This window comes from Pezoporus occidentalis, unplaced genomic scaffold (assembly GCF_034315485.1).
Source record: "Pezoporus occidentalis ecotype Australia unplaced genomic scaffold, CSIRO_AGI_Poc_V1 ctg259, whole genome shotgun sequence".
Classification (NCBI taxonomy): domain Eukaryota; kingdom Metazoa; phylum Chordata; class Aves; order Psittaciformes; family Psittacidae; genus Pezoporus; species Pezoporus occidentalis.
In genome coordinates this window covers 414104-437666 of record NW_026914491.1, presented here as the reverse complement: position 1 = coordinate 437666, position 23563 = coordinate 414104, and the positions used below count along the sequence as shown (strand labels likewise).

The 23563-nt window shown below is 65.4% G+C and overlaps 3 protein-coding genes and 1 long non-coding RNA gene across 11 annotated transcripts; 3 read left to right on the top strand and 1 right to left on the bottom strand.

Moving 5' to 3' along the window:
* Positions 1-1861: 1861 nt before the first annotated feature.
* On the bottom strand, positions 1862-7320 carry LOC134166280 (uncharacterized). Of its 2 annotated transcripts, none has more exons than XR_009965814.1 (2): positions 7212-7320; positions 1862-2756 (listed from the first exon to the last, which is right to left on the bottom strand). It is a non-coding gene; the product is annotated as an uncharacterized LOC134166280 (long non-coding RNA). The 2 variants fall into 2 exon arrangements; XR_009965815.1 differs by lacking the exon at positions 7212-7320 and adding an exon at positions 7142-7176.
* A 1667-nt stretch (positions 7321-8987) lies between these two features.
* Positions 8988-14294, top strand: LOC134166279 (WAP four-disulfide core domain protein 2-like). 3 transcript variants are annotated; one of them, XM_062623791.1, is made up of 4 exons: positions 8988-9180; positions 12887-13021; positions 13894-14046; positions 14128-14294. In XM_062623791.1, the coding sequence occupies exons 1-3, from the start codon at positions 9003-9005 to the stop codon at positions 14043-14045; spliced, it is 465 nt and encodes a 154-aa protein (XP_062479775.1). In that variant the 5' UTR covers positions 8988-9002; the 3' UTR covers position 14046; positions 14128-14294. The 3 variants fall into 3 exon arrangements, with proteins under 3 accessions (XP_062479775.1, XP_062479777.1, XP_062479776.1); XM_062623792.1 differs by lacking the exon at positions 8988-9180 and adding an exon at positions 12298-12668; XM_062623793.1 differs by lacking the exon at positions 12887-13021.
* Positions 14295-14856: 562 nt separating this feature from the next.
* LOC134166326 (WAP four-disulfide core domain protein 3-like) lies at positions 14857-17034 on the top strand. The gene is made up of 6 exons (XM_062623878.1): positions 14857-15169; positions 15227-15415; positions 15528-15671; positions 16075-16233; positions 16529-16601; positions 16782-17034. Exons 1-6 carry the CDS (start codon positions 14857-14859, stop codon positions 16954-16956), a joined length of 1053 nt encoding a protein of 350 aa, XP_062479862.1. The 3' UTR covers positions 16957-17034.
* A 706-nt stretch (positions 17035-17740) lies between these two features.
* On the top strand, positions 17741-23502 carry LOC134166268 (balbiani ring protein 3-like). 5 transcript variants are annotated; one of them, XM_062623776.1, is made up of 14 exons: positions 17741-17932; positions 19241-19390; positions 19686-19829; positions 20037-20186; positions 20491-20622; positions 20874-20996; positions 21241-21384; positions 21497-21643; positions 21782-21934; positions 22014-22160; positions 22239-22358; positions 22449-22586; positions 22797-22931; positions 23380-23502. In XM_062623776.1, exons 1-14 carry the CDS (start codon positions 17857-17859, stop codon positions 23388-23390), a joined length of 1770 nt encoding a protein of 589 aa, XP_062479760.1. In that variant the 5' UTR covers positions 17741-17856; the 3' UTR covers positions 23391-23502. The 5 variants fall into 5 exon arrangements, with proteins under 5 accessions (XP_062479760.1, XP_062479762.1, XP_062479764.1 ...); XM_062623777.1 differs by having other exon boundaries at positions 17802-17932; positions 21475-21643; XM_062623778.1 differs by lacking the exon at positions 20037-20186 and having other exon boundaries at positions 17743-17932.
* Positions 23503-23563: the final 61 nt, after the last annotated feature.

The following is a 23563-nucleotide window of genomic DNA, read 5'->3' as shown; positions in this document are numbered from 1 at the left end:
CAGCGTCAGCGGTGCACCCGAACCGTTCCAACGCTCCACCATTGTTCAGCGTTCGCAGCTTAACAAATGGGAGCAATTAAAGAGCGTGGCGGGATTTATTGTGACTTAGCGTTAGAAACGGGCTCCGAGCTGCGGAGCTCCCGCACGGCACCGCCTGCGGCTCCTGCGCACATCGCGGCGGGAGCCCGCGCCCAGCGCTCACCAAATTAAAGATGTAGATAACGTTTGGAGCGTCCCGGTGTAATGAGCAAATCCCCGTTTGTTAATCAAATCTTGCTTGCTTAAGAGTTATTGGAAAATTACGACTTCGACATTTTGCTCATAGACCGCAGGCGTCCGGTAAAGTACAGGGTGTATGGGGGAAGGGGATAAGGAGCCTTCCTCCACACGCCCACCGGGAGGCAGAATGAGACCCCTTATCAACGGGTCACAACGACGCAGATACGCCAGGAAGTGACACGTACATCGGATGAAGAAGAGTATAAAACCAGTGACTTTGGGGAAGTGGGGTGCGTGCTGCTGGCAGAGCAGAGACTCCCCGGCCGCCCAGCGCTGTTTTGCTTGCTGTAATAGCGATAATAAACCGATTAGATTCATTGGTCTGGCTCTCGTCAATTTATTTGAGCCACATTTATAACACCGTGGCTCCATTACAGAGCAGCGGCATCCATCATGCCAGAATTAACACGACAAATCTGTGTGTGGAAGCTGGGATAAAGGGTTCATCAGCGCATCCTCTGGCTCTGCCGTGTGCAGCGTTGGGGTCCTTCCAGCCGGGACACAGCTGGATCCCTCGAGCAGCGCTGACCCAGGGCAATAAATACCCTCATGGCTGTAAAACCTGCAAAGGGCAGCAGGAGACCTCGGACGCAGGCAGGCACCAGGGATGCTCATGGCCAGGTTGGACACAGGGGCTTGGAGCAAGCTGCTCCAGTGGAAGGGGTCCCTGCCCGTGGCAGGGGTTGGAGCTGGAGGAGCTTTAAGGCCCCTTCAACCCAAACCATTCCATGGTCCTATGATCTGTGAATAGTCTTCACTCAGAACGGCACCTCCTGCCTGCAGCCTCTCCTCGTTAGAGGAAGGGATAGAGCACGGTCAATTCGCTTCCCCGGGAGGACTGGGGTGGGGGGGAACATTCAGAAAAACAAAGTCAGGAATTTGAGAAGCTGCTGCATTAACTGCCCTAAATAAAACGGGATCGCCGGGAGCCGGCAGCCTCGCGGGAGAGGCGCAGCAGCTCAGGGGCCGTTTCTCACCCTGACGGCTGCAAACCCGGCAGAGCCCCGCTGCTGGGGACTGTGAAAGCACCGGCGCTGAAAGCCGGGAATGGGAACGAGACAGCGGGGGCAGCACCTGCGCCGTGCAGGGAGGATACCCCGAGCCCCCGCACGCAGCCGGGGGCGAAGCCCGAGCATGTGGGAGCCCCCCAGGCCGTGCTGCTGCTGCAGGCAGGGCCCCGGCCCCCGCACGCCTGCTCTAGAGCCCCTCTCTGCCGCCAGCACCCAGAAGTGACCCGCAAAGGCTGCCCCGAGCGCGGCACTGGGCGCTGGTGCGGGAGCAGCGGCGGGGGCAGCCGAATCCCGGCTTCATTTTATCACGAGTTCAGGTTTCAATCCAGATGCTTTGAGATCTAATTCTGAATAAATAATTGTACTGAGTAACCCGGGTCCCGCGGTGATTAACTAAACACACTGAGCCTCGCAGAAATTGAATTAGTGCTGTGCACTCAGCCGTTATTGCCCTCCCCACGTCATGAATAGTGATGAGGGGTTATTAAGGAATGTAAATGATGCCTCAGGGGGTTGGGAGCACGGGGGTGCAGGGCCGTGTGGGCTGATAGGACAAACCATTAGGAAAACAGCCTGATTGAAGCCACTTTTTAATTATGTCAGCTCTCGCTCTTCCGCGGGTGCTGCAGTGTTTCCGGATGCTTTTGCTGTTATTAAAATGGAAAAACAGGGAACAAGTTGGAGCTGGAATGTGAAATGAGCGCCTGCGAAGTGGAAAAGCCGCAGTACGGAGGATGGTGGGGCCCTGCCTGCAGCCCTCCACCCCGCGGGACCCCAGCACCGCCACCAGCCCCGGACAGCCCCCCCCACCCCACAGCTGCACCCCCGTCCTGCAGTTGGGCATCGCTGGCCAGGAGAGGCTCATGCATTTTAACAGGTTCTCGCCGGCGCTCCCCGCGCCACCGAGCAGCGCTGACAGGGGCACCTCAGTTAATCAGAGTGGATAATGGAGGCAAAGGAAGAAATCTCAGACCAAATTGCTGCAGAAATCATGAGCTGGGGCTCGAAGCTATCCAATTAAACTGGGAGGAAGCTTAAAGGGAAAGACGGCTTCTCCGAGCCGTGTCCCACTGCAGTGGGAGAAGGGGGACAGGAGGGATGTGCTGCTGGTGCTGTCCTGGGCATCACGGCCCAGCCAGCAGTGCCGCATTGGTGGGTTGCCTGTAAAACACAGGGTTGCTGAGGCGATGAACATGGCACCAACACAGCCCTGGTTGTGCTGTGGTCACCATTCAACACCACCACTCCCCCCTGCTTGTGCCCTGTGCCACCACCTGAAGGGCTCAGGCAGCATTGAAGTTAAACAGACCTCATCTAATGTAGTCGAGGTCCGTTACTGCAGCATCACCGCGATGTGACCATGGACAGACGGATGGCCAGGGGTGATAACACACATGGGAGCCGGTCAGGATTCAGGTCTCTCCACACTGATGGCTTCGTGACGCCAGGCTGGCCTCTTAATTGCACCTGTAAATGTGAAATTACTGAAGGGTGAAATGCAAACGGGCTGGAACCTTCCCAGAGCTCACACCAGCTCTGCGCCAAGCCAGGCTGCCAGGCGGTTCCCTCCCAAACCCCCAGCAGGGAGAGGACGCGTCACACACTGGTTCCACCAAGCTGTGGGGACCAGAGACACCGGGAGATGCCCCAGGCTGCCCATGGCAGCTCCTCCGGCCCCACAGCACGCCAGTGACAGAGTGGAGCCCGGAGCCAAACCTGCAGCCTTCGACACCCTCCCTGGTGCTGCCTTCCAAGGCCAAAGGGGTCCAGTGCAACCCCTGCCATGGTCCTGGTGGGATGCCCATGCCCATCCTGCCATCCTGCCATACTGGTGCTGTCACCATCCCGGCACAGCTGGAGCCTCGGAGCCAGAGCAGCGCCTTATTTATGGCTCTGTTTCTTCGAGTTAAACTCCACAAAGTGTGACAATCAAAATTAAAGGTTTCTGCAGGAAGGCGGCCGGGGGGAAATCAGTGCCGTGGCCAACGGAGATTTCCCAACGGTGACTTTTAAATTAAAGGGGAAAAAAATCCCTTTAATTTGGCAGCGTGCTCGGGCTGCAGCTCACTGGGCACGTTATTACCCAGCTCAGCAAATGCGCCCAGAATTTGCTCGCACTCCAAATTACTCATCTCTCTGCAAGGCAGCACATCCCCACCTGTGCCAGCACCGGGGACCTGCGGCATAGCCTCGAGTGGGGCTGGGACCACGCTGTGGCCCCCCCACCCCTGTCCCAGATCCTGGCTAATGGAAAATGACTCCTGCAGACCTGAATCCTGACCTCCTGAATGCTGGGATTCAGCATGGGGATCCCCATGCTGAAATGGCCATGCGCCAGACCCCTCACACTGGCACAGCCCATTCCCGTTCCCACTCCCAGCCCCTCCAGGTATTTCATACTGCAGATCCAGATTGATGGGCTGGGGGTGCTGCCCCGGACTGGGAGCAAGCCGTGGGGGGCACGGGCAGCCCCAGGCCCCCCGCCCTGTGCAGTTCTTCCCCTCCCTCTCCCCCCGCCCCTTCAACATGAAGCAATGAAATTATTTTTCTCCTTGAGTAGTTTTCAATTTAGATTAAGAGAAATCCGCGCTCCGTTAGCGCCGCCGTGGTAAATCAGCGCCCGGGGCTGACAGCGCGATCGCTTATCGCCCGCAACCCTTTCTTCACATTGACAGGCTCCAAGTGTGACATTGAGCGAGGGCAGTGGCAGCGTGGCAGGACGCCGGCCTGGCATGCACCGCAGCACCGTGCTCAGCCCCAGCGCCAGCAGTGCCCGGAGCAGGCAGAGCCAGAGACACAGTGGGCACAGCTCGGCACTGTGCTGGGGCTGCACTGAGCACATGCTCCAGAGCCATGGCAAATCCTCGCTCCCGCCCGTCCATCACCACCGGTGATACGGTGACAGCCACCATGGCTGTGACATCACCCATCACCACCCGCCCCACGGCCACACCGGGAGCTGATCTGCTTCCTCTCTCCCTGTGCTGCCGCTGTCCTCATGCCAGCACCATCAAAAGGAGAATCTGACAGAAAACAAACCCTTTTTTTCTCCCTCTGGTTGTTGCAGCTCGTTTATCGCTCGCGCCGGGGCAGGCGGAGCTGTCAGTGCCTGAACCTCACTCATCCGTTTAACCTTGGGGGAAGATACACATTTGTGCCGGATAACGTGCATCAGATGGTGGCACAGGGAGCGCCTGTAGCTGCTGCGCCTGATGGATGGGCTACAGGGGCCTCGCTTGACCTGTGCTTGTATGTTATCTGCATTGCTGCAGGAGGCTTTTCATCACACCGACAGCTCCAGCATCGCCTGCCTGGCAGGAGCTCCTCGCCAGGGACAGCTGCAGGCAGCAGCAGCCAGGAGGGGCCCGGCACCGCGGCACCATGGCACCGCGAACCACGTGCCCAGACAGGGGCTGCAGGCTGTGCCTGGCTGCATGGGGATGGAGGGATGGGGACAGCCCAGCCAGGAGCAGAGCTGGTGCCTGCTGTGCCAAAGGGGACGGAGGAGGTGCTCGCCACCAGCGGTGCCACCAGCCCGGGCAGAAGGGAGAGGCCCAACGGCTTCACTTGTCCTTTGGGTGATGTTTTGCCATCGCGGGGTCCTGCAAGTGACAGAGAGGGGACAGACCTGGGCAGCCAGAGCCCTTGTGACAGATGAGTGCTGCCAAGTGCCGACACAAAAGCCATTTGGTGTGGGGAAATGATAGATGCTAACACTAATTTTGAGCACAGGCAGCCGAATTCCTCCAGACAGTCACAGCGCTCAGGATTTAGGGCACAGCTGCTGGGTTCAGATAAGGTGTGAAATCAGCCCAGCATGCAGGGTGTTACTTAATAATGGACGTCTCGTGATGGATGGGGTGGCTCCGTGATACAACTTGGAGCCTTTCAAATCTCTTACTATCAATCCTGGTCCCTGCTTGGCAGTGGGAAGAGGAGCTGGAAATGGCAACATGCCGGGACATTGCTGCTCACGCAGCACCAGGCCTGGATCTGAGATCACCTCACCAAGGCGAGCAGGATCTGACCCACATGGGCAGCGCAGGCACATGGCACCAGCCCCAAATATTTATGGTGCAAACGAAGCTGGGAATGGTAAGTGCTGTGCTTGTCTGGAGAGTTTAATCTTTCCTCTGACCTTATGAAAAAATCTATTAGTGTTGAGATTTTAAATTCACTTCTTAAATCACCCACTACGTGTTTCACACTGTATTAATTTCTCCTCAAGCAAATGAGCTTGGTATTTGCTCTTTTCCAGTGCAACCACCGCACGATGCATCCTCCCCATGCAGAGCTGCTTTGTCATGACATGGGCTGGGAGAGCCCTCGAGCACAGCAGGAAGGCATCGCAGCAGACACCAGCTCATGGCTGTTCCAGCCCCAAAACCCACCTCCTTTCCCATCCCACAGCTGGAAACTCCCAAGGCAGGAGCACCACCAGCCCTCACATGGCACAGCACAGGCTGCTGTGGGCCCCATCCCTTGGCAAGCAGGACTGGCCACGGGACAGGCGGGGAGAGTGCATGATCTGCTTAATGGTGCTGAACTGCCACTGATTTATTGCCCAGGAAACGCTTCACTTAGGTAATGTATTTAAAGGAACTAATTAGAATTGTATTAATATTTATGGGCCTTATGGAGAAGCTGATAGGCGCTATTGGAAGGTATTAACTGTTCTCTTACACTGGGCAGGACTGTGGTGGTTGCAGGCATCTTTAACCGTGGTAAAAGCAGTCGAGACGTCGACAGAAGGCGCTGACAGCAGCTCACCCGATGCTGCACGTCCAAACAGCGTCTGCAGCGCTACTGAATCCCGGCTGGAATTAATCACCCTGCCCGCATGCTCCCCCTTAGCATCCCTCCGAGCATCCCCGCAGCCAGGACGGGCACAGCCGCCTGCTCAGGACGTGTTGCGGGCAATGGGGGCTGGGAAAGCCAGAGCTCCCCCTCCTCCAGGCGCTAAAGCTGCAGCACAGTCCCCACACTGGACACGATGCTCCCGGCCCTGCCGCTGCAGTGCTCCCAGCCATCCAGCCCAGAGAAGGGCCGGGACCAGGCAGCCCCCGGCTCATCCGTAACCAGCTCCCTGCCCGCGCCCGACCTCTCGCTATAGCAAAGTTCACATCAATTTTCCTTCCCCTCATTTGTCTGTAAACCACGAAGAAAAATCGCTGCCGTCTGCCCGCATCAGGCGCCGCAGTGATGTATGGCTGTAATAAAAACCCCATTTTGGGAGGCTGCTTGCCTGTGCTGCCAGCCGGCACACCATGCATGGCATGGGGCTGCCGCCAGGCCTCAAATATCAGCACCACCCAGCCCCAGACTCCCCATGCCAGCATCTTGGCACCACCACAGCCGGTGGTTATGGATCAGAGCTATTAGAGCTGTTACGGAGCAGCAGCCTCCATGGCATCATTCAGGTGCCATTAACCCCAAGAGCTGGATTGTGGAGCATGGCACCACAGGGGCTGGGGACAGGAGTCAGGATGCTGGGGACGGGGATCAGGGTGCTGGGGATGAGATGCTGGCCCCATCCTTCCCCCACACAGGGGCTCTCATCTCAGCAGCTGCCGCGGCGCCCGCTCGGGCCGAGCAGAGCAGGCGAGGAAGGAGCTGGATGATCGATCGCACTTTCAGGAGGATTTTCATCTCCCCTGCTCCTGGTTCCTCGCTCTCTGCGCCTGCAGAGCTGCCAGGGGCCCATGGGGAGGGTGCCGCGGCTTTGACACTGAGCCCTGCTCCGCCCTGCCGCCCAAATCCGGGGAGGGAGCTCCGTGACCAGAATGATGGGTTCTAAGCCGAGCGCCGCCCCAGCCCTCAGCCCTGCCGCTGCGGGAGGAGGCATCGCCCACCGGCTCGGCACCAGCCCCTCGGGACTGCCCCGAGCCGCGGCTCTCCCGCGGCCTCTCCGTGATTCCCCACCCGATGCAGTGAGGGCAGCGCCGCGCTCGGACCCGGTGAAGTCTCTGCCCCGTCCGCCCCCGAACCGGCCCGAGGGAGCAGCCCCGGCCCCGTGACCGCTTCAATCCCGGCGGGGAGCCCCGGCGCGCTCTGGCGGAGCAACAGCCTCCTCTGGCGGCCGGCCCCGCGGGGCTGCGCTGGGACAGGGACCGCGGAGCTGCGGGACACGGGGCGGGTGGCTGCGGGCAGGGAGGGGGCAGCGGCGAGTGGGGCTGCAGGTGGTGGCCACCGTCCCCCGGGACACAGGGCAGGACACGAGCACGGTCAATGGCACGGGATGGGCACACGCAGCCTAGAGGAGGCTGAAGCCCCCCTGAGCCAGGAGCCACCAGCACCAGCCAAAGGCCCGGGCGCTGCTCAAGGGACGTTGGTGACTCCCAGCATCAGCACCGCGGCACGTGTCACGTCAGGGCAAAGGCATCGCTTAGAGAGGCCCCGTGCACATAAACAGGGACGGGACTGCTTCCACAGCCCTGGGTCTCTGGCCGATGGACCCTTTGTTTCAGACACAGTTTCAGTAACAAGAAGTGCGTTTGGCCACTCGGAGCAGGGATGACGCAAACAGGAATTTCCCCAAGTAGGGAAATGCAGTCGTTGAGCTGTAAAACCCCGAACGAGACCGCAGAGCTCACGTTGGCCTCGGCACAAAGGCAGCTCCTTCCAGCCGGGCTGGCCTTGTGACAGCCCCGGGGCAGGGACCGTCCCCGGCGTAACCCGCTGCCTCTGCCCGACCTTACCGATTCGGTGGGGCACGGTGAGAGGTGCAAACCCATTTGGTGGGGTCAGGGCACAGCAGTGGCAGCACCGCAGGGTCCCTGCGGGCACAGAGCAGACCTCAGCTTCAGCACAGCCACCCTTCACTGCGCCGGGCTCCCCGTGTCCTCCCCGCACTGTTGACCTTGGGCATCCCCACAGATCCCTGCATGGGGAGGTGGAAGGCAGCCCCGGTGCTGACCCCGCCAGAGCACCCGTCTGCCGGGACGTGACGGCAGCAGCCGCCCGCCTGTCCCCACGTTGGAATGGTGCTCGGAGCACGGTGCGGGCCGCGGGTGTGCCGAGCTGGGCACGTCACTGCAGGCTGCACTCCCCCGAGGCCACGCTCGCCTGCGGGACGTCGGCTTCACCCGCGGCTCTGGGAGATGTCAGCACTGAGCTGGGACGGGGGAGGCAGGCGCTGGGTCTATGTGTGGGTATGGCCGGGGACAGACCTTGAGCTGCTCTGTCCCACAACACCCTGTGCTGTGCTGTCGGGATGGCCACTGCCACACGGGACCATTCTCCTGCTCAGCTCCTATCCCATAAACTCGTCTAATCACTTGTGACACCTGAACAGCACCTCAGTGGTGATGGTCAGTCCCACGCCTTGGTGAGGGGACCAACCACCCTCTGACCTCTACCTACGGGCCCACCCCAGCACCCCTAGGTCCTACAGTCATAGGAAAAGTCCCATCTGCACCCTCTGGGCCACTCTGAATATACCAGCCTTCTCCCCGTCCCCTCTTTCCCAAGCCCCAGAGCTCCAGTCCCTTCCTCCAGGCTCCCCATGGCCATGGGGGAAGCCACAGCCCACGGCGGCATCCCCCTGTGCCCTGGGCAGGGTGTGTTTCTGGGTGCTGTGGGGTGCTGCCATCCCCACCCCAGCTGCAGCCCGGCTGCCGCAGCTGGGCCAGGCCTGTGGTAAATAATTCTCAGGCAGTAACGTGGGGCTGTCGCTGCCTCGGGCACAACTGAGCTGCAGCCGAGTTTCGGCACATGAAGGTTTATGTGTGCGCGGCCCCTCCTCAGCCCCATGCAGATATAAACCCCGGCGACCCGCGCTGCCCATCGGTACCTGCAGGAAGCACCATGAAGGCTGCCATCGTTCTGCTCCTGGGCATCCTCGCCCTGTGCACCCACATACAGCCGGATGCTGCGGCTCCTGCCAACACTGGTGAGTGCTCGGGGGGCAGCGGGCAGACGTGGGGCTGACCCAGGCTGGGGTCCTGCATGGGATGAGCCGGTCAGAGCGATCACACCAGCGCAGAGCCAGGCGCTTCCCCAGCTCCGGGCACCCCACACCCCACCGAGGCTCTGGCTCTGCAGCATGAAGAGGGGCCGCCGTGGTCTGCACGGTGCGGGCAGCGCAGGCAGGACGGGGTGTGGCAGCAGCAGCATGGCAGCAGCATTCCCCTGCCACTGGGTGCTCTGGGCCCCAGCAGGGGCCCCTGGGACCGGGCAGGGTCAGGTAATGCCATGCATCAGCCCATGCATCCAGAATGGGGACCCCGAGCTGTGACTGCCCGGGCCCGATGTCTCCCAGAGGAAGGGGCGTCCTTCTCTACCTCTGTTCCCAGCTTTCACCGCTCTCTGCCGCTGTGGGAGGCTGGTTAGCCAGCCGGGGGCACCTTGCCTGGCCCTTTTAATCATTGACCATGCTCCCTCCCAGGGAGACGTGACTCCAGCACCTTCCCTGCTGCCACGAAGGAGCTGCAGTCACCCGCAGGGCATAGGTGCAACCCGCATGACCAGGCTCGGCGGTGGCAGGTGCTGCCACCCAGGGATGTTGCAGGGAAGAGCCTCTGGGTTTGGGCTCAGGGCTGCTGACCCCACGTCCCCAGGCAGGAACCCCCCGGGACAGGCATTGGGATGGGGACGCCGTGCTGGCAGATCCCCGTGCTCCCTACAGCCATCCTCAGCCTCTGTCAAGGAAGTGCCTGGAAGAGCCAGGGTGGGGACGGCAGCATCCTGAATGCCACGCACTGGGGACAGGAGCCAAAGCGTTTCTATCTTCCGGAAAGCGATGCCGACTCTCCAACAGCTCTGGCTGGCTGGGGGCAGCTCCAGCCGGATCGCCCGCTCAGCAGCCACCGGGCACACTGGGGCCAAGGTACAACCTTGGGCAAACCCGCCAACACCCACACTGCTCCCCACGGCTCTCGCCTTCCCTGTGGTTTCCCCCTCGTCTCCTGCCACCTGCCTCTTCCTGGGCTCCCACCTGCTCCCATCCGGCTGCTCCAGCGCAGCCGAGCTCCTGGCATCCATCCTCACAGCGTCCCCGTGCTGGCTGCTCACCACCAGCACCAAGGCCATGCCACACGCTGGGGCAGAGCAATCACACTGTCAGACCGGGCAATGGCCCTCGAAGGGAAGCGCCTCTGGCACGGGAGCAGCAGCTCAGTTGCAGTGGGGCATGGGGCACCCCCTGCCCTGGCAGCAGGGACGGCACCACGGGGTTGGCAGCACTGGAATGGCAGCAGTGCTGCTGCTCCAGGATCGGGGTGAGCTCTGTGCCTGCACAGATCCGGCAGGGATGGCACAGGTCCCTCACGTCCAGCACGGATGATGGAGGCCATAGCCAAGGCTCAAGCTTGCAGCAGCCATGTTACCACCCACGTCCCACCCCCGCCACAGGAGCACCGTGTCCCGGCCCTGGCCTGGGGGCCACTGGGCTGCAACACCCTTTATTCATGGAGTCCCAGCGTCAGCCCTGGGCTGGAAACACCAGCCCAGCCCAGTTCCCAGGTGCAGTGTCCCCAGTGGGGCCCAGTCTCATGGGCACAGTGGGAGCATCCCACCAGCCCGAGCGTGCCTGGGTCCTGGCACCAGCCCCAGCAGCTCCATTGCTCTCTGAGCACCCAGCCCTTTCCCATCCCCGCTGGTCGGATCCTGCTGCTGGTGTTGGTGTAGTGCGGAGCGGTGTTGGTGCAGGCACTGGCCCATCCACACCAGCTCCTGTTCCTGCACAAACACCGGTGGCAGGGAGGGGACCGCAGGCAAAGGCAAACAGTTACTGATTTACTGCCGCATTGTTGACTGTGGGGTTAAATTACCTGGAGACGGACCCCGGCAGAGTGGACACTGGCTCGTGACTCGGGCAGGGACTGTGTCCCAGCCCCACATGCCCCTGGCCACACAGGTCTGCAGGATGCTCCAGCCTGGAGCTGGGTCTGCCCCTGGTGCCTCTGCCAGCAACAAGGGCACACCACTGGAGATGGGGCAGGTCTCACCCTCTGCCCTGTGCAGGCTCCGCCTGTGACCATACCCAGGATGGGCCCCAGTGAGCTGGGATGCTCTAGGATTGACCCCCAGCAACGGGGCCCAGCCCATGGCCCCCAGCCAGACGGCACCAGCACCACGCAGGAGGACCCTCATTGCAGCGGTATCCAAACAACCAAAGGTGTTGAGCTGACACCGAGAGCTGCGAGCCAAGGGGAGACCCTGGGCTTCCCGCGCAGTGTGCTGGGCATCAGCAGGAATTAAAGCCACCACTGACAGTACCGGTGGAGGAGACAGGAACTGGCAGGGCAGCAAACTGCTGAGAGCAGGGCAGGAGAGCGGCTGCTCCAGGCTGCTTGGCCCCTGGAGCAAACAAACCCCGGCTCGATGCTGCATCCCCGTGTGCCGGAGGGCGCACACAGGCCTCGGAAGGGCTATCCCAGACACGGCCGTGCCGAGGGGCTCTGGGTCCTACGGCACCGCCGTGCCCGGAGCACCGGGCGTGCAGCCAGAGCGTGCCGGCTGCTCGCTCCCCGCCAGCCACTCGCCCAACCGGTGCTGCCGGATGGTCCGGGCCGCATCCCCGGGGCCGCTGGAGGCTGCGAGGATGGCGGGGGCTGCGCGAGGAGGCTGTGCCCGGGCAGCAGGAGCTGCCGGGGGGAACCAGGGGCAGCCCCGGGGCAAGCGCCGGCCGGAGGCACAGCAGCCTGGAGAGCCCGGCAGTGGAGGAGCGAAAGCTGGAGGAGGACACGCGGCTGGAGCAGGAGCCGGGCGAGCGGCAGAAGCCGCCCATCCACAGCGCCAGCATCAGGGCAGCAGTGGCTCGGGCTGGGGGCTCCGGGCGAGCGGCAGCAGCCGCCCATCCACAGCGCCAGCATCAGGGCAGCAGTGGCTCAGGCTGGGGGCTCCGGGCGAGCCTAAGACCGCGGCAGCGGCGGTGGCAGGAGGAGCCTGAGCAGGGGCAGATCACGGGCCACCCCGGTGCGCCCGTGCCAGGCGTTCCAGCGGCATCCCCTCGGGCTCCACCAGCGAGCCCTGCACGGTGCCCCCGGCCGGGCACGGGGTCCGGAGGGCTCGGGCGCGCAGCGCACGGGGCCGCGCTGGCGGCTGCTCTTCCTGCCCGGCCAGTTTTCGGCGCGGCCGCCCGGTCTCCTCCAGGCTCCCCCTCCCTGGTCGGCCGCCAGCAGCGGCAGATACCTGATACTCGGGTTGTGCAAGCGCGAAGGGGGAGCCTGGCCCTGCCCGGCCCCCGGGAGCCACCCGGAAGGCCGAGCCCTCCCTCCCGCCCGCCGCCCCACCTGCACAGGAGCTTAAAGGCCGCCGGGCGGCCCGAGGCGCAGCGCCGGTCCCGCACCATGCCCAAGGCCCGCAGCGTGCTCGTCCTGGCGGGGCTCCTGGCTCTCTGGGCAGAGCTGCCGCCAGCACCCGCCCAGAATGTCACCAGTGAGTATGAGCGCACGGCTCGGCACGGCTCGGCACGCCCCGGGCCAGCAGCCAGCATCACTCCCAGCCCCAGGGCCTGCCGGGCTGGGGGCCGGGGCCGAGAACCAGCCGGCGCCCGGCGCGGTTGGGCTCAGCAGCATCCCCGGACCCAGCCCCGGTGCTGGCGGCAGCATCTCCTGCCCCGGCCCCCACCCATGGCCTCCACCTTTGCCTTGCAGCAAAAGCCGGCGTGTGCCCAGACCCGGCGACAGAAGCAGTGAACTGCACGGTGGGGTGCCAGTCCGATGGCGACTGCGAGAGCACCCTCAAGTGCTGCCCGGCGGCCTGCGGCAAGGCCTGCCAGAAGCCCGACGGTAACGCTCCCTCCTGCTCCCGGTGCTGCTGCCGCGAGCCCACAGCCCAGCCCAGCCGGCAGCACCGGTGCTCCAGGGTGCGGGGCCTGGGCGCCCGTTGTGCATCGCCTGCAGTGCGGTTATCGGGGACTGAGCAGGGACCCCGGAGGGGCTGGGGTGTGCTCCCGGCAGCCACACTCACCCTTTCTCCTGCCAGCAGCATGGGACCGGTGCCGTGGGCAGGGGTCTGTGCCATTCCCCTTGCAGCCCTCATTACCCGCTCAGCCTGCTGGGCAGCAGCCAGCCCAGAGCGTGGGCATGGTCCTGCCTCCCAGCCATCATCCCTGGCCCTGCATGGACACGGCCCCACGGCCACCCGACTGAGCTCACTCTCTGTGCCGGTCCTGCTGGAGGGCAGCCCCCGTGAACGGGTGCAGGAGTTGAGATCTCCAGTGGCAAACGGACGGATGTGAACCTGAGGCTCTGGTACCTCCACGGCCACCTGCAAGGACAAAGCTGTCCCGGCTGTGCTGCAGTGCAGGATGGCGTGGTTCAGAGCTGGGAGCCCAGTGCTGGTGGCAGGCAGCTGGGCAGGATGGCAGGGACCCTGCACACTGGGCCCCGGCTGAGCCCACACACTGCAAGCTCACAGCCCGGGCTGGCCACGGCAGCTGTGGGGGAAAGTGGGGTCAAGGCACTGTCGCGGCTGCGTGTTCTGTGCCACCGGGTGAGGCTGCACCATGGGGTCCGGGGGTCTGCTGGCCAGGATGGGGGTCCCTCCACTGTGGCAGACAGGGGCTAGGCCATGCCCATGGCTCCGGGGGCTGCAGGGTCAGCCCTACCCCGTGTGCTGGTGCCGGCAGGGCTCAGACCGTGTCCCTTTGCCTTTGCAGAGAAGCCCGGCACGTGCCCGCCCGTCAGCCCCGGGATCCCCATGCTGGGTGTCTGCACAAACCAGTGCAAGTCGGACTCCAACTGCTCCGGGAACCAGAAGTGCTGCAGGAATGGCTGCGGCAAAGTGTCCTGCGTGACACCACTCCATTGAGGTCAGTCAGGTGCCCGCCAGCCCCGGGGGTCCTGCAGCCCCCATGGCCCATCCCGCTGACAACTCTCTGCTCCCTTTGCAGGCACAGCCGCCTCCTGCCAGCCCGGCCACAGGGGAGCTGCTGCCCGACACCAGTCCTGCATGCCCAGGCCCTGGCCCTGCACCATCCCCCTGGCTCGGAGCCTTCAGCCTCATCCTCCTCCCTGGGGTCCCCTGCATCCTCTCCAATAAAGCAGCCTCTCCCTGCCACCCCCCTGGCTGCCTCTCTTTGCTGCTGTGCTCCTGAATGGGCAGCATCCTCCCACTGCTGGTGCTGGTGCTGCCTGTAAGGGCTCCACATGACAAGGACCATCACTGACTGGTTGCACCGTATCTCCAAGGGTCCCCAGCCTCTGCCATGGCCTCTACTTCTGTGCAGACAAGCTCAGAGTGGGGTCATCAAGGTGCGGCCACATCTGTGTCCCATGGGAGCAGACCTGCTCTCTGCTCTGCAATGCTCCCCAGGCAGGACTGGGATCAGGACACCGCTCCCTATGTCCCATCCCTCCGGGTGTTCCATCCCAGGAGCTGCTCACGGTTCACTGGTGACCTGGAAAGGGCTCCCTGTGGAGGATGCACCACTGTGGGCTGCGAGCCCAGCGCTGCCCCGGGAGCCTCCCCTGAGCTGGATTGTTCGTGCCCGGCGCTCCCACGGTGCCCACATGGTGCTGCTGTGGGAAGGAGCAGCTCGGTGCGGCCGGACCCCACCCCAGCAGGGTTTAAATCCCGGTCCTGGGGCCGAGCCCCAGCTCGGCTCCCCGACGGCAGCGCCATGTCCGGCGGGCGCAGCCTCCTCCTGGTGCTCCTGGCGCTGTCCACGGAGCTGCCGCCCGCCCCGGCCCAGCAGCACCGCACCAGGCACCGGGGCGCTGCCCCCACGGCCACTGCGGCACCGCGCCGGGCCCCGCGGGTTTGGCGGCCCCCCGGTGCCCTGCGGGCCCCCGGCAAGGCGGGCGAGTGCCCGGCGGGGGGGAGCGGGGCGCCCCTCGCGCCCGGGCTGTACTGCCTCTGGGACCGCGGCTGCCCTGGCGCCGAGCGGTGCTGCCGGCGCGGCCCGGTCCGGACCTGCGTCCTCCCCAGCACAGGTACCAGGGGGGCCGGGCGGGAGGCGGGCGGGGGCCGGGGCCAGGTGCCCGCGTTGTGATCCCCGCTCCCGGGCACGCGGCCGCACGCGGCATCTCCCCCTGCAGAGAGCCCCGGCTACTGCCCCCGTCCCGGCAGCGCCGGCGGCGGGAGCTGCGCCACGAGCTGCCGCAACGACGCCGCGTGCAGCCCCGGCGAGAAGCGCTGCTCCCGCGGCTGCTGCGCCCGCTGCCTGCGCGCAGAGCCAGGTGCGGCGGCCCCGCGTCCCCACGCACGGACAAGCCCGAGCTCCGCAGCCCCCACGGCGCCGCGGGGCCAGGCCGGCGGCACGCGGAGCCCCAGACCTCCCGTTCTCTGCAGCCAAGGCCGGGCTCTGCCCGCGGAAGCGCGTCCGGAGGAGCGCCGCTGCCTGCTCCAACCGCTGCGCCGATGACCGGGACTGCCCCGGGAACCGCAAGTGCTGCTTCTCCGGCTGCGGGCTGGCCTGTGCCTCCCCGGACAGAGGTAGGGCCCCGCCACCTCCCTCCCGGGGCTCTGCTCTCCCCAGAGCAGGCGCTCACCAGACCCACAGCCGCCGCAGCCGAGTGCCCCTGGCACTGCCCGTGGCTGCCCCGCAGCCGCCCCGTGTCCACCGCAGCCACACTGGTGGTGGCACAGCCGCTCCCTGCGAAGCCCAGTGTGTCCCCAGCGGGGTGTGCAGCCGATGGCGGCCGTCCAGGCCCGGGGAGCGTGTGCTGCCGGCTGGGGCACCTGGTGCCGCACGCACACCCTGGCACAGCCCCGGACACTGCGAGCCTGGGGACGGGGGGCAGGACCAGGGGATGTGATGGGGGGACAGTGGGGACCGAGGTCACACGGGGCTGGAGGAAGCAAGACCTGGCACTGCCGTGGTCCTCATTGTCACCAGGGAGCCGCCATGCTGCAGCGAAGCCCGGCACGTGCCCTGTGGTGCTGCGGGGGTCCCTGGGACCCTGCCTGGAGCTGTGTGACACCGACAGCGACTGCCCCGGGACTGCCAAGTGCTGCACCACCGGCTGCGGACACATCTGCAAACCACCCACCGAGGGTAAAACCACCAGCGCCCTGTGGCACTGAGAACCCCCCATGTCCCCTCCCTGCCCTGTCCCACGCTGAGCTCCCCTGCCAGGGCCAGCACCCTTGCGGGGGCAGTGGGTGTGCAGGGACCCAGCTGCTATCCCCATGGGGCAGGACCAGGTGAGGAGCTTACCCTAGAGGGGTGCCCTCCCCAGAGGTAAGCCCCTCACCCCTCTGTCCCTCCACATGTGCCAGCGCATCCCGGGCTCTGTCCCCCCATGGCTGATGGTGACCGGTCAGCCGAGTGCCTCCTCCTGTGCCTGCAGGACCGGGACTGTCCCCGCGAGCAGAAGTGCTGCCTGCGGGGCTGCGGCCGGACCTGCGTCCCTCCGCTGCAAGGTAAGACTCCCCCCTGAGGCCCTCGGGTCCAGCAGCCCTGGGCACCACATAGGTCTCACCCTGCAGTGGATCCAGACTGGACGGGACAAAGAGTGGCCCAGGGTGGGAGCACCCCATGGTCCCCATCGCTCGGGACAGGAGAATCCATCCTGCACTGACTGCCCCATCCATCTCCCCCAGGCACAGCCTAGCCCTGGCTGGGAAGGGCTGCACCAGGAGCTGGGTGCCAGAGCCGTTGTCATCGCACCCTGTGGGTGAGAAAAGAGCTGCTGCTGCTCCCAGCACCAGCTGCCCCTCACCTGTCCCTGCACCAGATCCTCTGCACTGCCAGCCAATTGCACCAGCATTGCTCTGACGGGTCCTGTCCAGGGCACTCAGCATCCCCAGACCCTGCATCCCACCGGCCCCAGCTGCTCCACAGCACTGGAACAAAATAAACTGCGTTCAGCTCTGGGTGGCTCTGCGGTGGGTTCCAGGAGGCGCAGGCAGCCCCGGGCTGTGTCACAGGCAGGGAAGTGCAGGCGGGTGCCCGGCATCATTTCTGCAGGCAGGCACTGGCCCGGGGCAAGGAGAGATTCCCGTTTCCATGCGGGCGCCCTCCAGCCACCATCACCCCATAGTGACCATCCCACTGCGTCTGGGGCTGCACCGATGTCCCCTCAGCAGTCACGGGCTGGAGTGCAGAAACCAGTTCCCTCGGATTCCTGTCACCGAGGAAGGGCTCATTAGCATCCCAAAATGTCAAAGCCTGGTTGGAAAAGCAGTCACGGGGTAGATGAAGGACTCAGACAAGCAGGGACAGCACCCACCTGCCAGAGGCCACTGCAGGGTGCAGGGGGTGCATGTGGGAATGCACGAGTCCACTCGCTCCCCTGTCCCAGCCCCATCCCGTCACCACGAGGGGACACGGAGCTGGCCCAGGACACGTCTCCCACCTCTGGTCCCCCTGCGGGGGTCTCAGGGGGGGCCGGGCAGGGCCGGGCCGTGCACTGCAGGGTCAGCAGCCGCCTGACCCCAGCCGCCCTCCCCGGCCCCGCGGTCGCCCTGACCCACAAGCGGGGCTCGGCCGCAGATAAGCGGGTGCCTGGCAGGGAGCCGGCGGGTTCCAGGAACTGCCCCTCCTCCTGCCCCCTGCCCCGGCAGCCTGGCACGGCCGGCAACCCGGCTCCAGCTGCCCCGGCACCAGGCACCCACACCGGGGACCTTAAACCCACCCCTGGCTCAGCTCCGGACACACAACGCTCCCGGCAGCACCATGAGATTGCTTTTGCTCCTTCTGGGGCTCATCACCCTCAGGGCAGAGGCGGGCGCTGTACCCCAGGAAGAGGGAGGTGAGTACTGCAGGAGAACCTGCCCTGCTGTGTCCCTCTGGCCCTGCCCGGTGCATGCTGGCACTGCCTGGCACGTGCTGGTGGGGACCATGTCTGTCACAGCTGCAGCATTTGTGCCACAACCCTGCTGCCTCCGTGAGCCCACTCCCGTTCTGGGCTGCATGGGCATGTCTGCATCCCCTGCACCCCACATGCACACCCTGCATACCACATGCACCGCTTGCATCCTGCATGCACAATAGCTGTCAGCACCCGGGGTCCTGCAGGCAGCAGGGGCCCCTTCCCCATCCTCCCTGGGCACCCCACACTGACACAGGGGGACCTGGATTTGGGATGTCTGTGCCCGCAGAGCCCAGAGCTGAGGAGGGGTCTCTGCAGGTGGTGGTGGGTGCCAGACCTGCAGCTCTGCAGTGTCCGGGCTCTGGTCCCTGCACCTCCCACCCCTGCACAAAGCCCCTGACCAGCGGAGGGGCTGGGGCTGTGGGTGCCACTTCCCAGCACAGACCCCACTGGAGGACCCCCCTCCGTGGGACAATGAGGGGCAGCTGTGCCCGGCTGTGGTGCTGCTCTGCCCGCCCCAGCGGCCAGGTTCCTCTTTTTCAACCAAACAGCTGCTGTTTGGAGTGAAACCTCCTGCAGTGTCTCTGTTTGCAGCCCAAACAGCGCGGCTGGCTCTGGGTGTTTGCAGAAACCACTGCCCACAGGCATTGCCCACTGCTGGCAATGGGGCACAGGCACCGGCTGGAGCATGCACTCACCTGTGCCCATGGCAGAGCTATCCTGATTTTCCCAGGGTGGCCAAGATGAGCACAGGGTGCCAGGAGGAGGAAGAAGAGAAAGTGGCAGCAGCAAGGAGCACACTGCTTGCAGTGGGGATGCATGGGGCACCAGGATACTCAGGGATGGATCCTGACCTCCAGCCAATGTGGGCTCTGTACCAGCTTCCCCATGATAACACCACTGGCACTCGCTGCTTCACAAGGGCACACGCAGTCCCAAGCCATGCCACACCATGCCGTGCTGTGTCATGCAGGTCTCAGTGTGTGGGTACAGCATCCCAAGGGACATGCTGCAGGGGAGTCCCCAGTCCTGCTCCAATCAGTCCCCTTCCTACCAGGGCCCCCAGGTATGGAGGATGAGAAGGTCCTCCTAGTGCCCTGGGGATGGAGGATGAGAAGCTCCATCCTGCTGCCACAGGGGTGGAGGGTGAGGAGCTCTGGTTCTGCTCCCCGGGGATGGAGGATGAGGAGCTCCATCCCACTGCCCTGGGAATGGAGGATGAGGAGCTTTGGTCCCACTCCACTGCAGGGGAGCCCCAGAAGCCAGGGAGGTGCCCGCGGGACTTCACTCGCTGCCTGCGCCTGGAGCCCCCGCTCTGTGCCGATGACTCCAGCTGCCCTGGCTGGCACAAGTGCTGCCTCCGAGAGTGCCGGCTTCGCTGCACCGCCCCGGCACAAGGTACGGCACCGCAGCACGGCCACCAGCAGCACCTCTGTCCTGGGGCAGCCATGACCCTTCTCCCCTGTCCCTGTCACTTGCGCCATCCCCATTGCCCCGGAGCAGCTCTCCGTGTGCTGCTGGCAGCCTCCTGCCCACAGCCCCAAAGGCTGGCTTGGGGCATGTGGAGGGGCTTGGGATGGGGCAAGTGGTGGGTTCCAGCCAGAGGCAGCAGAGGGGTCTGGCAGGGGCAGGAGGCGCTGCCCTCAACACCGTCGGTGCAGCCTCACCTCAGCCCCGTGCCGCAACACTGCAGAGAAACCCGGCGCCTGCCCGGCGGCAGCCCCCGAGGGGCTCTTCTACCCCTGCTCCTTCCCGTGCCTGGAGGACCAGGACTGCCTGGGGATGCAGAAGTGCTGCGCGCTGGGCTGCGGCTCTGCCTGCCTGGAGCCGGTGCAGGGTAAGGCCCAGGGCAGCGGCACAGCCCCGGCTCCCCGCTGCGTGTCCGCGGGGCCCGGCCGTGCCGGAGCCACCTCCCCGCCACCACGGGCCACGAGCCGCTCCCCTCCACTGCCAGCGCCTGCACCACGGTGAGGGGCCAGCGAGCCCCGGCGCGGGCACGCACCCGCGGGGATGCTGCAGCCTCGCACCCGCTCTGCTCCCCCAGACCAACCCAAGCCCGGGGAGCGCCCCGCGGCGCGGCCGGGGCCGGAGAGCCCGTGCCAGGAGCGGTGCCGCGGCGACAGCGACTGCCCCGACGTGCAGAAGTGCTGCAGCAGCAGCTGCGGGGGGCAGTGCCTGCCCCCAGCCCCGGCAGGTGAGATGGGGCGGGATGGGGCGGGCCGGGCAGCGCAGGCAGGGCTGGGGCCCAGGGGTGATGCCGTGGGGCCAGACCCCACCCAGGCACAGAGCTGTGGCACAGCGGGGCCCCTCGCCCCCTGCTTTGCCGGTGCCAGCCGCTCGCTGCTATCCCCCGCGGCCCCCGTGCGGGTGCCACTACAGGGACGCACCGCGCGGCTCCTGGGCCGGCACTGGGGCGGGCAGGGCACCCGAGGCCACCCCCGGCCGGCCACCATCCCGCTCTGTCCTCACCACCGGCACCGTCCCGCTCTGCGGTGCAGGGGACACCAGCCCTGCCACAGCCACCCCGCCGCAGCCCCAGCAGCAGAGGTGCCGCCAGGACCAGGACTGTCCCCCCTCCGAGGTGTGCTGCCACCAGCAGTGCAGCCGGCAGTGCCACGCACGCAGCCAAGGTGAGCGGGTCAGACCTGCCATGGAGCTTTAATGGCTCTGCCCACCCTGGTGGCCACGGCTGCGCTCTGAGCAGTGCCAGGAGCAGAGGGCACAGGGATACCAGCACTGCTGCGGCCCTGAGTGCTGCACGAAGGCAATGGGTGAGTGCCACAGCCAGGGCAGGAGCCAGGCAGTGCCAGGGTGGGAGGGGATGAGTGTGTCCCGGTCCCCACTGGCATTCCTGGCACCCCATGGGCCGTCTGCCTTGCAGAGGCCCCCACGGCCACAGCAGCCTGGCAGGAGGGAGCGAGGTGCCAGAGTGACGGGGACTGCAGCAGCAGGGAGATGTGCTGCGACGGCCGGTGCGCGGGGTCCTGCAGCACCGTGCACCAAGGTGGGACACGGGGGGACCACTAAATCCGGGGAGCTGTGGGGGCAAAGGCAGCTCCTCTCCACACCTCTGAGAGGGTCTGGTGCCAGCCCCGTGGTTCTGGTGGGAGGAGATGCTGAAGTATTGCCACAGGGTAGAGCTGTGCTGTGGTGCCTGGTGCAGCAGGGCCATGGTGCTGAGGGGGCTGCGGTGCCAAGGGATGCATGCCCTGGGCAGCCCCACAGCCACTCCATGCCATGCCCTCCAGAGAAGCCCGGCTTCTGCCCTGCCCGTGCTGGGCTGTTCCCCAGTTATGACTGCAGAGCCTGGTGCTGGCACGACGCCGGGTGTCCCGGTGAGGAGAAGTGCTGCCTGCGTGGCTGTGACTACGTCTGCCTGCCCCCGGCCAGAGGTGTGAGCTGCTCAGCCCCAGCATGTGAGCACCAGGCTGGGATCCTCCCCAGCTGTGGGGCTGTGGGTCACCATCACCCCGTGCCCACAGCTCCACTGCCTCCTGTCCCCAGAGAAACCGGGCATCTGCCCTGTGGCCCCGGAGGCACCACCCGCTGCGGCGCCATGCGGCACTGCCTGTGCTGGGGACTGGCAGTGCCCGGGGGATGAGAAGTGCTGCAGCAGCACATGTGGGCACGTGTGCTCAGCCCCTGAGCGAGGTGAGGACACAGCTGCCGGGGCCACGTGGCCACAAGGGCAAGATGGAAAAGCTGCCGTGGGGCGGGTAGAGCCCAGAGGGCAGGGGGTGCCCGCAGCGCAGGGAGTGCCTGCCCCTGTCACCCCTTCCCAACCCTCAGACAAACCCGGCGAGTGCCCGAGGGTGAGGCCGCGGCAGGCACCGGAGCCGTGTGAGGAGGAGGAGGATTCCTGCGCCCACGACAGGGACTGTCCCCGGCAGGAGAAGTGCTGCTTCTCCGGCTGCGCCATGCGCTGCGCCCGCCCGGCCCGAGGTGAGCGCGGGCAGCCCGGACCTGCACGGGGAAGGACGTGTGTGGGACCCGCACCCTGAGCTGGTCCCGGCCCATGCAGAGCACCCCGGGCAGTGCCCTCGGGCAGAGCCGTGCTGGGACCCGCGGCGCAGGCGCCGGAGCCAGTGCCTGGACGACAGCATCTGCGGGCGAGCCGAGAAGTGCTGCAACACCGGCTGCGCCTGGGAGTGCGTGGCCGTGCCCAGAGGTACCAGGAGCACTGCTGCGGGAACCGGCCACCAGTGCCTGGGGCCACCGGGTGACAGCAGTGGCTGTGCCCCTGCAGAGAGCTGGGACAGGGATGGTGGCCAGTGCATGGAGGAGTGCGAGACTGACTCACAGTGTCCCCGGGGACAGAGGTGCACCAGCAATGGCTGTGGCCACGTCTGCACAGACATCCCTGGAGGTGAGAGCCAGCCGGGTCCCCCAGAGGCATGGGGGGCCAACCCTGGGGTGCCCCACGGTGGGATACCCCCGCCAGGTGCTTCCCTTGCAGGCAGAGTGGGAACATGCCCCATCCCCAGGGAGGCAGGGACGTGCCTGGACCTCTGCAGCTCCGATGAGGAGTGTCCCTGGGGACACAAGTGCTGCAGCAATGGCTGTGGCCATGTCTGCACCCCCGCCTCTCTGCAAGGTCAGCATCAGGTACCCCCTCCCGGCTGACACCAACCCCGCTGGGCCAGCCTGGTGCTCCCTCCCCAGCGAGGAGGGGCTGTGCCCCAGGCTCCCGCACCCTCCCCGCTGTCCCTGTCTGTCCTTCTGTGCCCCCCCTCATTCCATGCACGGGATGAGCACGCACGGCCTCAGCTCAGGGCTGCCCACGACCGGGCTCTCCCTCCCACAGAGCGCGACGCCGCGGCCGTGCCCTGGCACGGGGCCGAGCGGTGCCCGCAGGAGTGCGAGGCCGACTCGCAGTGCCCCAGGGGCCAGCGCTGCACCCACAGCGGCTGCGGCCACGTCTGCACGGACACCCCCAGAGGTGAGGTGGGGCTGGGCCAGCCGGGACCCGACAGCGCCCTGGGGTGCCCCACATGGGCTGCTCTGCATGATGGGCAGGGGGGAATATGCCCCAACCCCAGGGGCCGTGGGATGTGCCTGGACCTCTGCAGCCTCCATGAGGACTGTGCCTGGGGGCACAAGTGCTGCAGCAATAGCTGCAGGGAAAGGGGCACTGGGCCACCAAGCTGGGGCCAGCACAGGGCAGAGCCATATGAAGGGCTCAGTGTTCTGTGTGCTCCTGGCTCCACATCCCTGCAGCCGGCTCCTGCTGCTGCCCCATCACTCTGCTCCCAGCACAGATGTGCTTTTGGGTTAAGGGGACCCGAAAGGAGATGAAGCTGGATGAAACTGCTGCCAGAACCAGCTGTGCTCAGCGGCACCCGTGGCTTTCACAGCCTCAGAGCTCACTAAAACCACATCCTTTTCAGATGCTGCATGACTCGAGAGCAGCTCCTCCATGGCAGGAAGACATCTTTGGAAGGAGACACGGGGCCAGCTGGCTTGTCCCCTCCCCAGCACCTCCAGCAATAAACCCTGTGCTTGGCCACCTCCAGCTGCCCCCCGAGTCTTGGCAGCACCAGGTTGACCCCACCAGGCACTGGGACAGCCCCA

Bases quoted from the DNA above. Each gene is read 5' to 3' on its own strand.
- LOC134166279 (XM_062623791.1), top strand. From the start codon at position 9,003: ATGAAGGTTTATGTGTGCGCGGCCCCTCCTCAGCCCCATGCAGATATA. The intron at 9,181-12,886 runs GTGAGTGCTCGG...TTTGCCTTGCAG, and splicing joins TGCGGCTCCTGCCAACACTG to CAAAAGCCGGCGTGTGCCCA. The intron at 13,022-13,893 runs GTAACGCTCCCT...TTGCCTTTGCAG, and splicing joins GGCCTGCCAGAAGCCCGACG to AGAAGCCCGGCACGTGCCCG.
- LOC134166326 (XM_062623878.1), top strand. From the start codon at position 14,857: ATGTCCGGCGGGCGCAGCCTCCTCCTGGTGCTCCTGGCGCTGTCCACG. The intron at 15,170-15,226 runs GTACCAGGGGGG...TGCCCGCGTTGT, and splicing joins CTGCGTCCTCCCCAGCACAG to GATCCCCGCTCCCGGGCACG. The intron at 15,672-16,074 runs GTAGGGCCCCGC...CATTGTCACCAG, and splicing joins CTGTGCCTCCCCGGACAGAG to GGAGCCGCCATGCTGCAGCG.
- LOC134166268 (XM_062623776.1), top strand. From the start codon at position 17,857: ATGAGATTGCTTTTGCTCCTTCTGGGGCTCATCACCCTCAGGGCAGAG. The intron at 20,997-21,240 runs GTGGGACACGGG...CATGCCCTCCAG, and splicing joins CTGCAGCACCGTGCACCAAG to AGAAGCCCGGCTTCTGCCCT. The intron at 22,161-22,238 runs GTACCAGGAGCA...GTGCCCCTGCAG, and splicing joins GTGCGTGGCCGTGCCCAGAG to AGAGCTGGGACAGGGATGGT.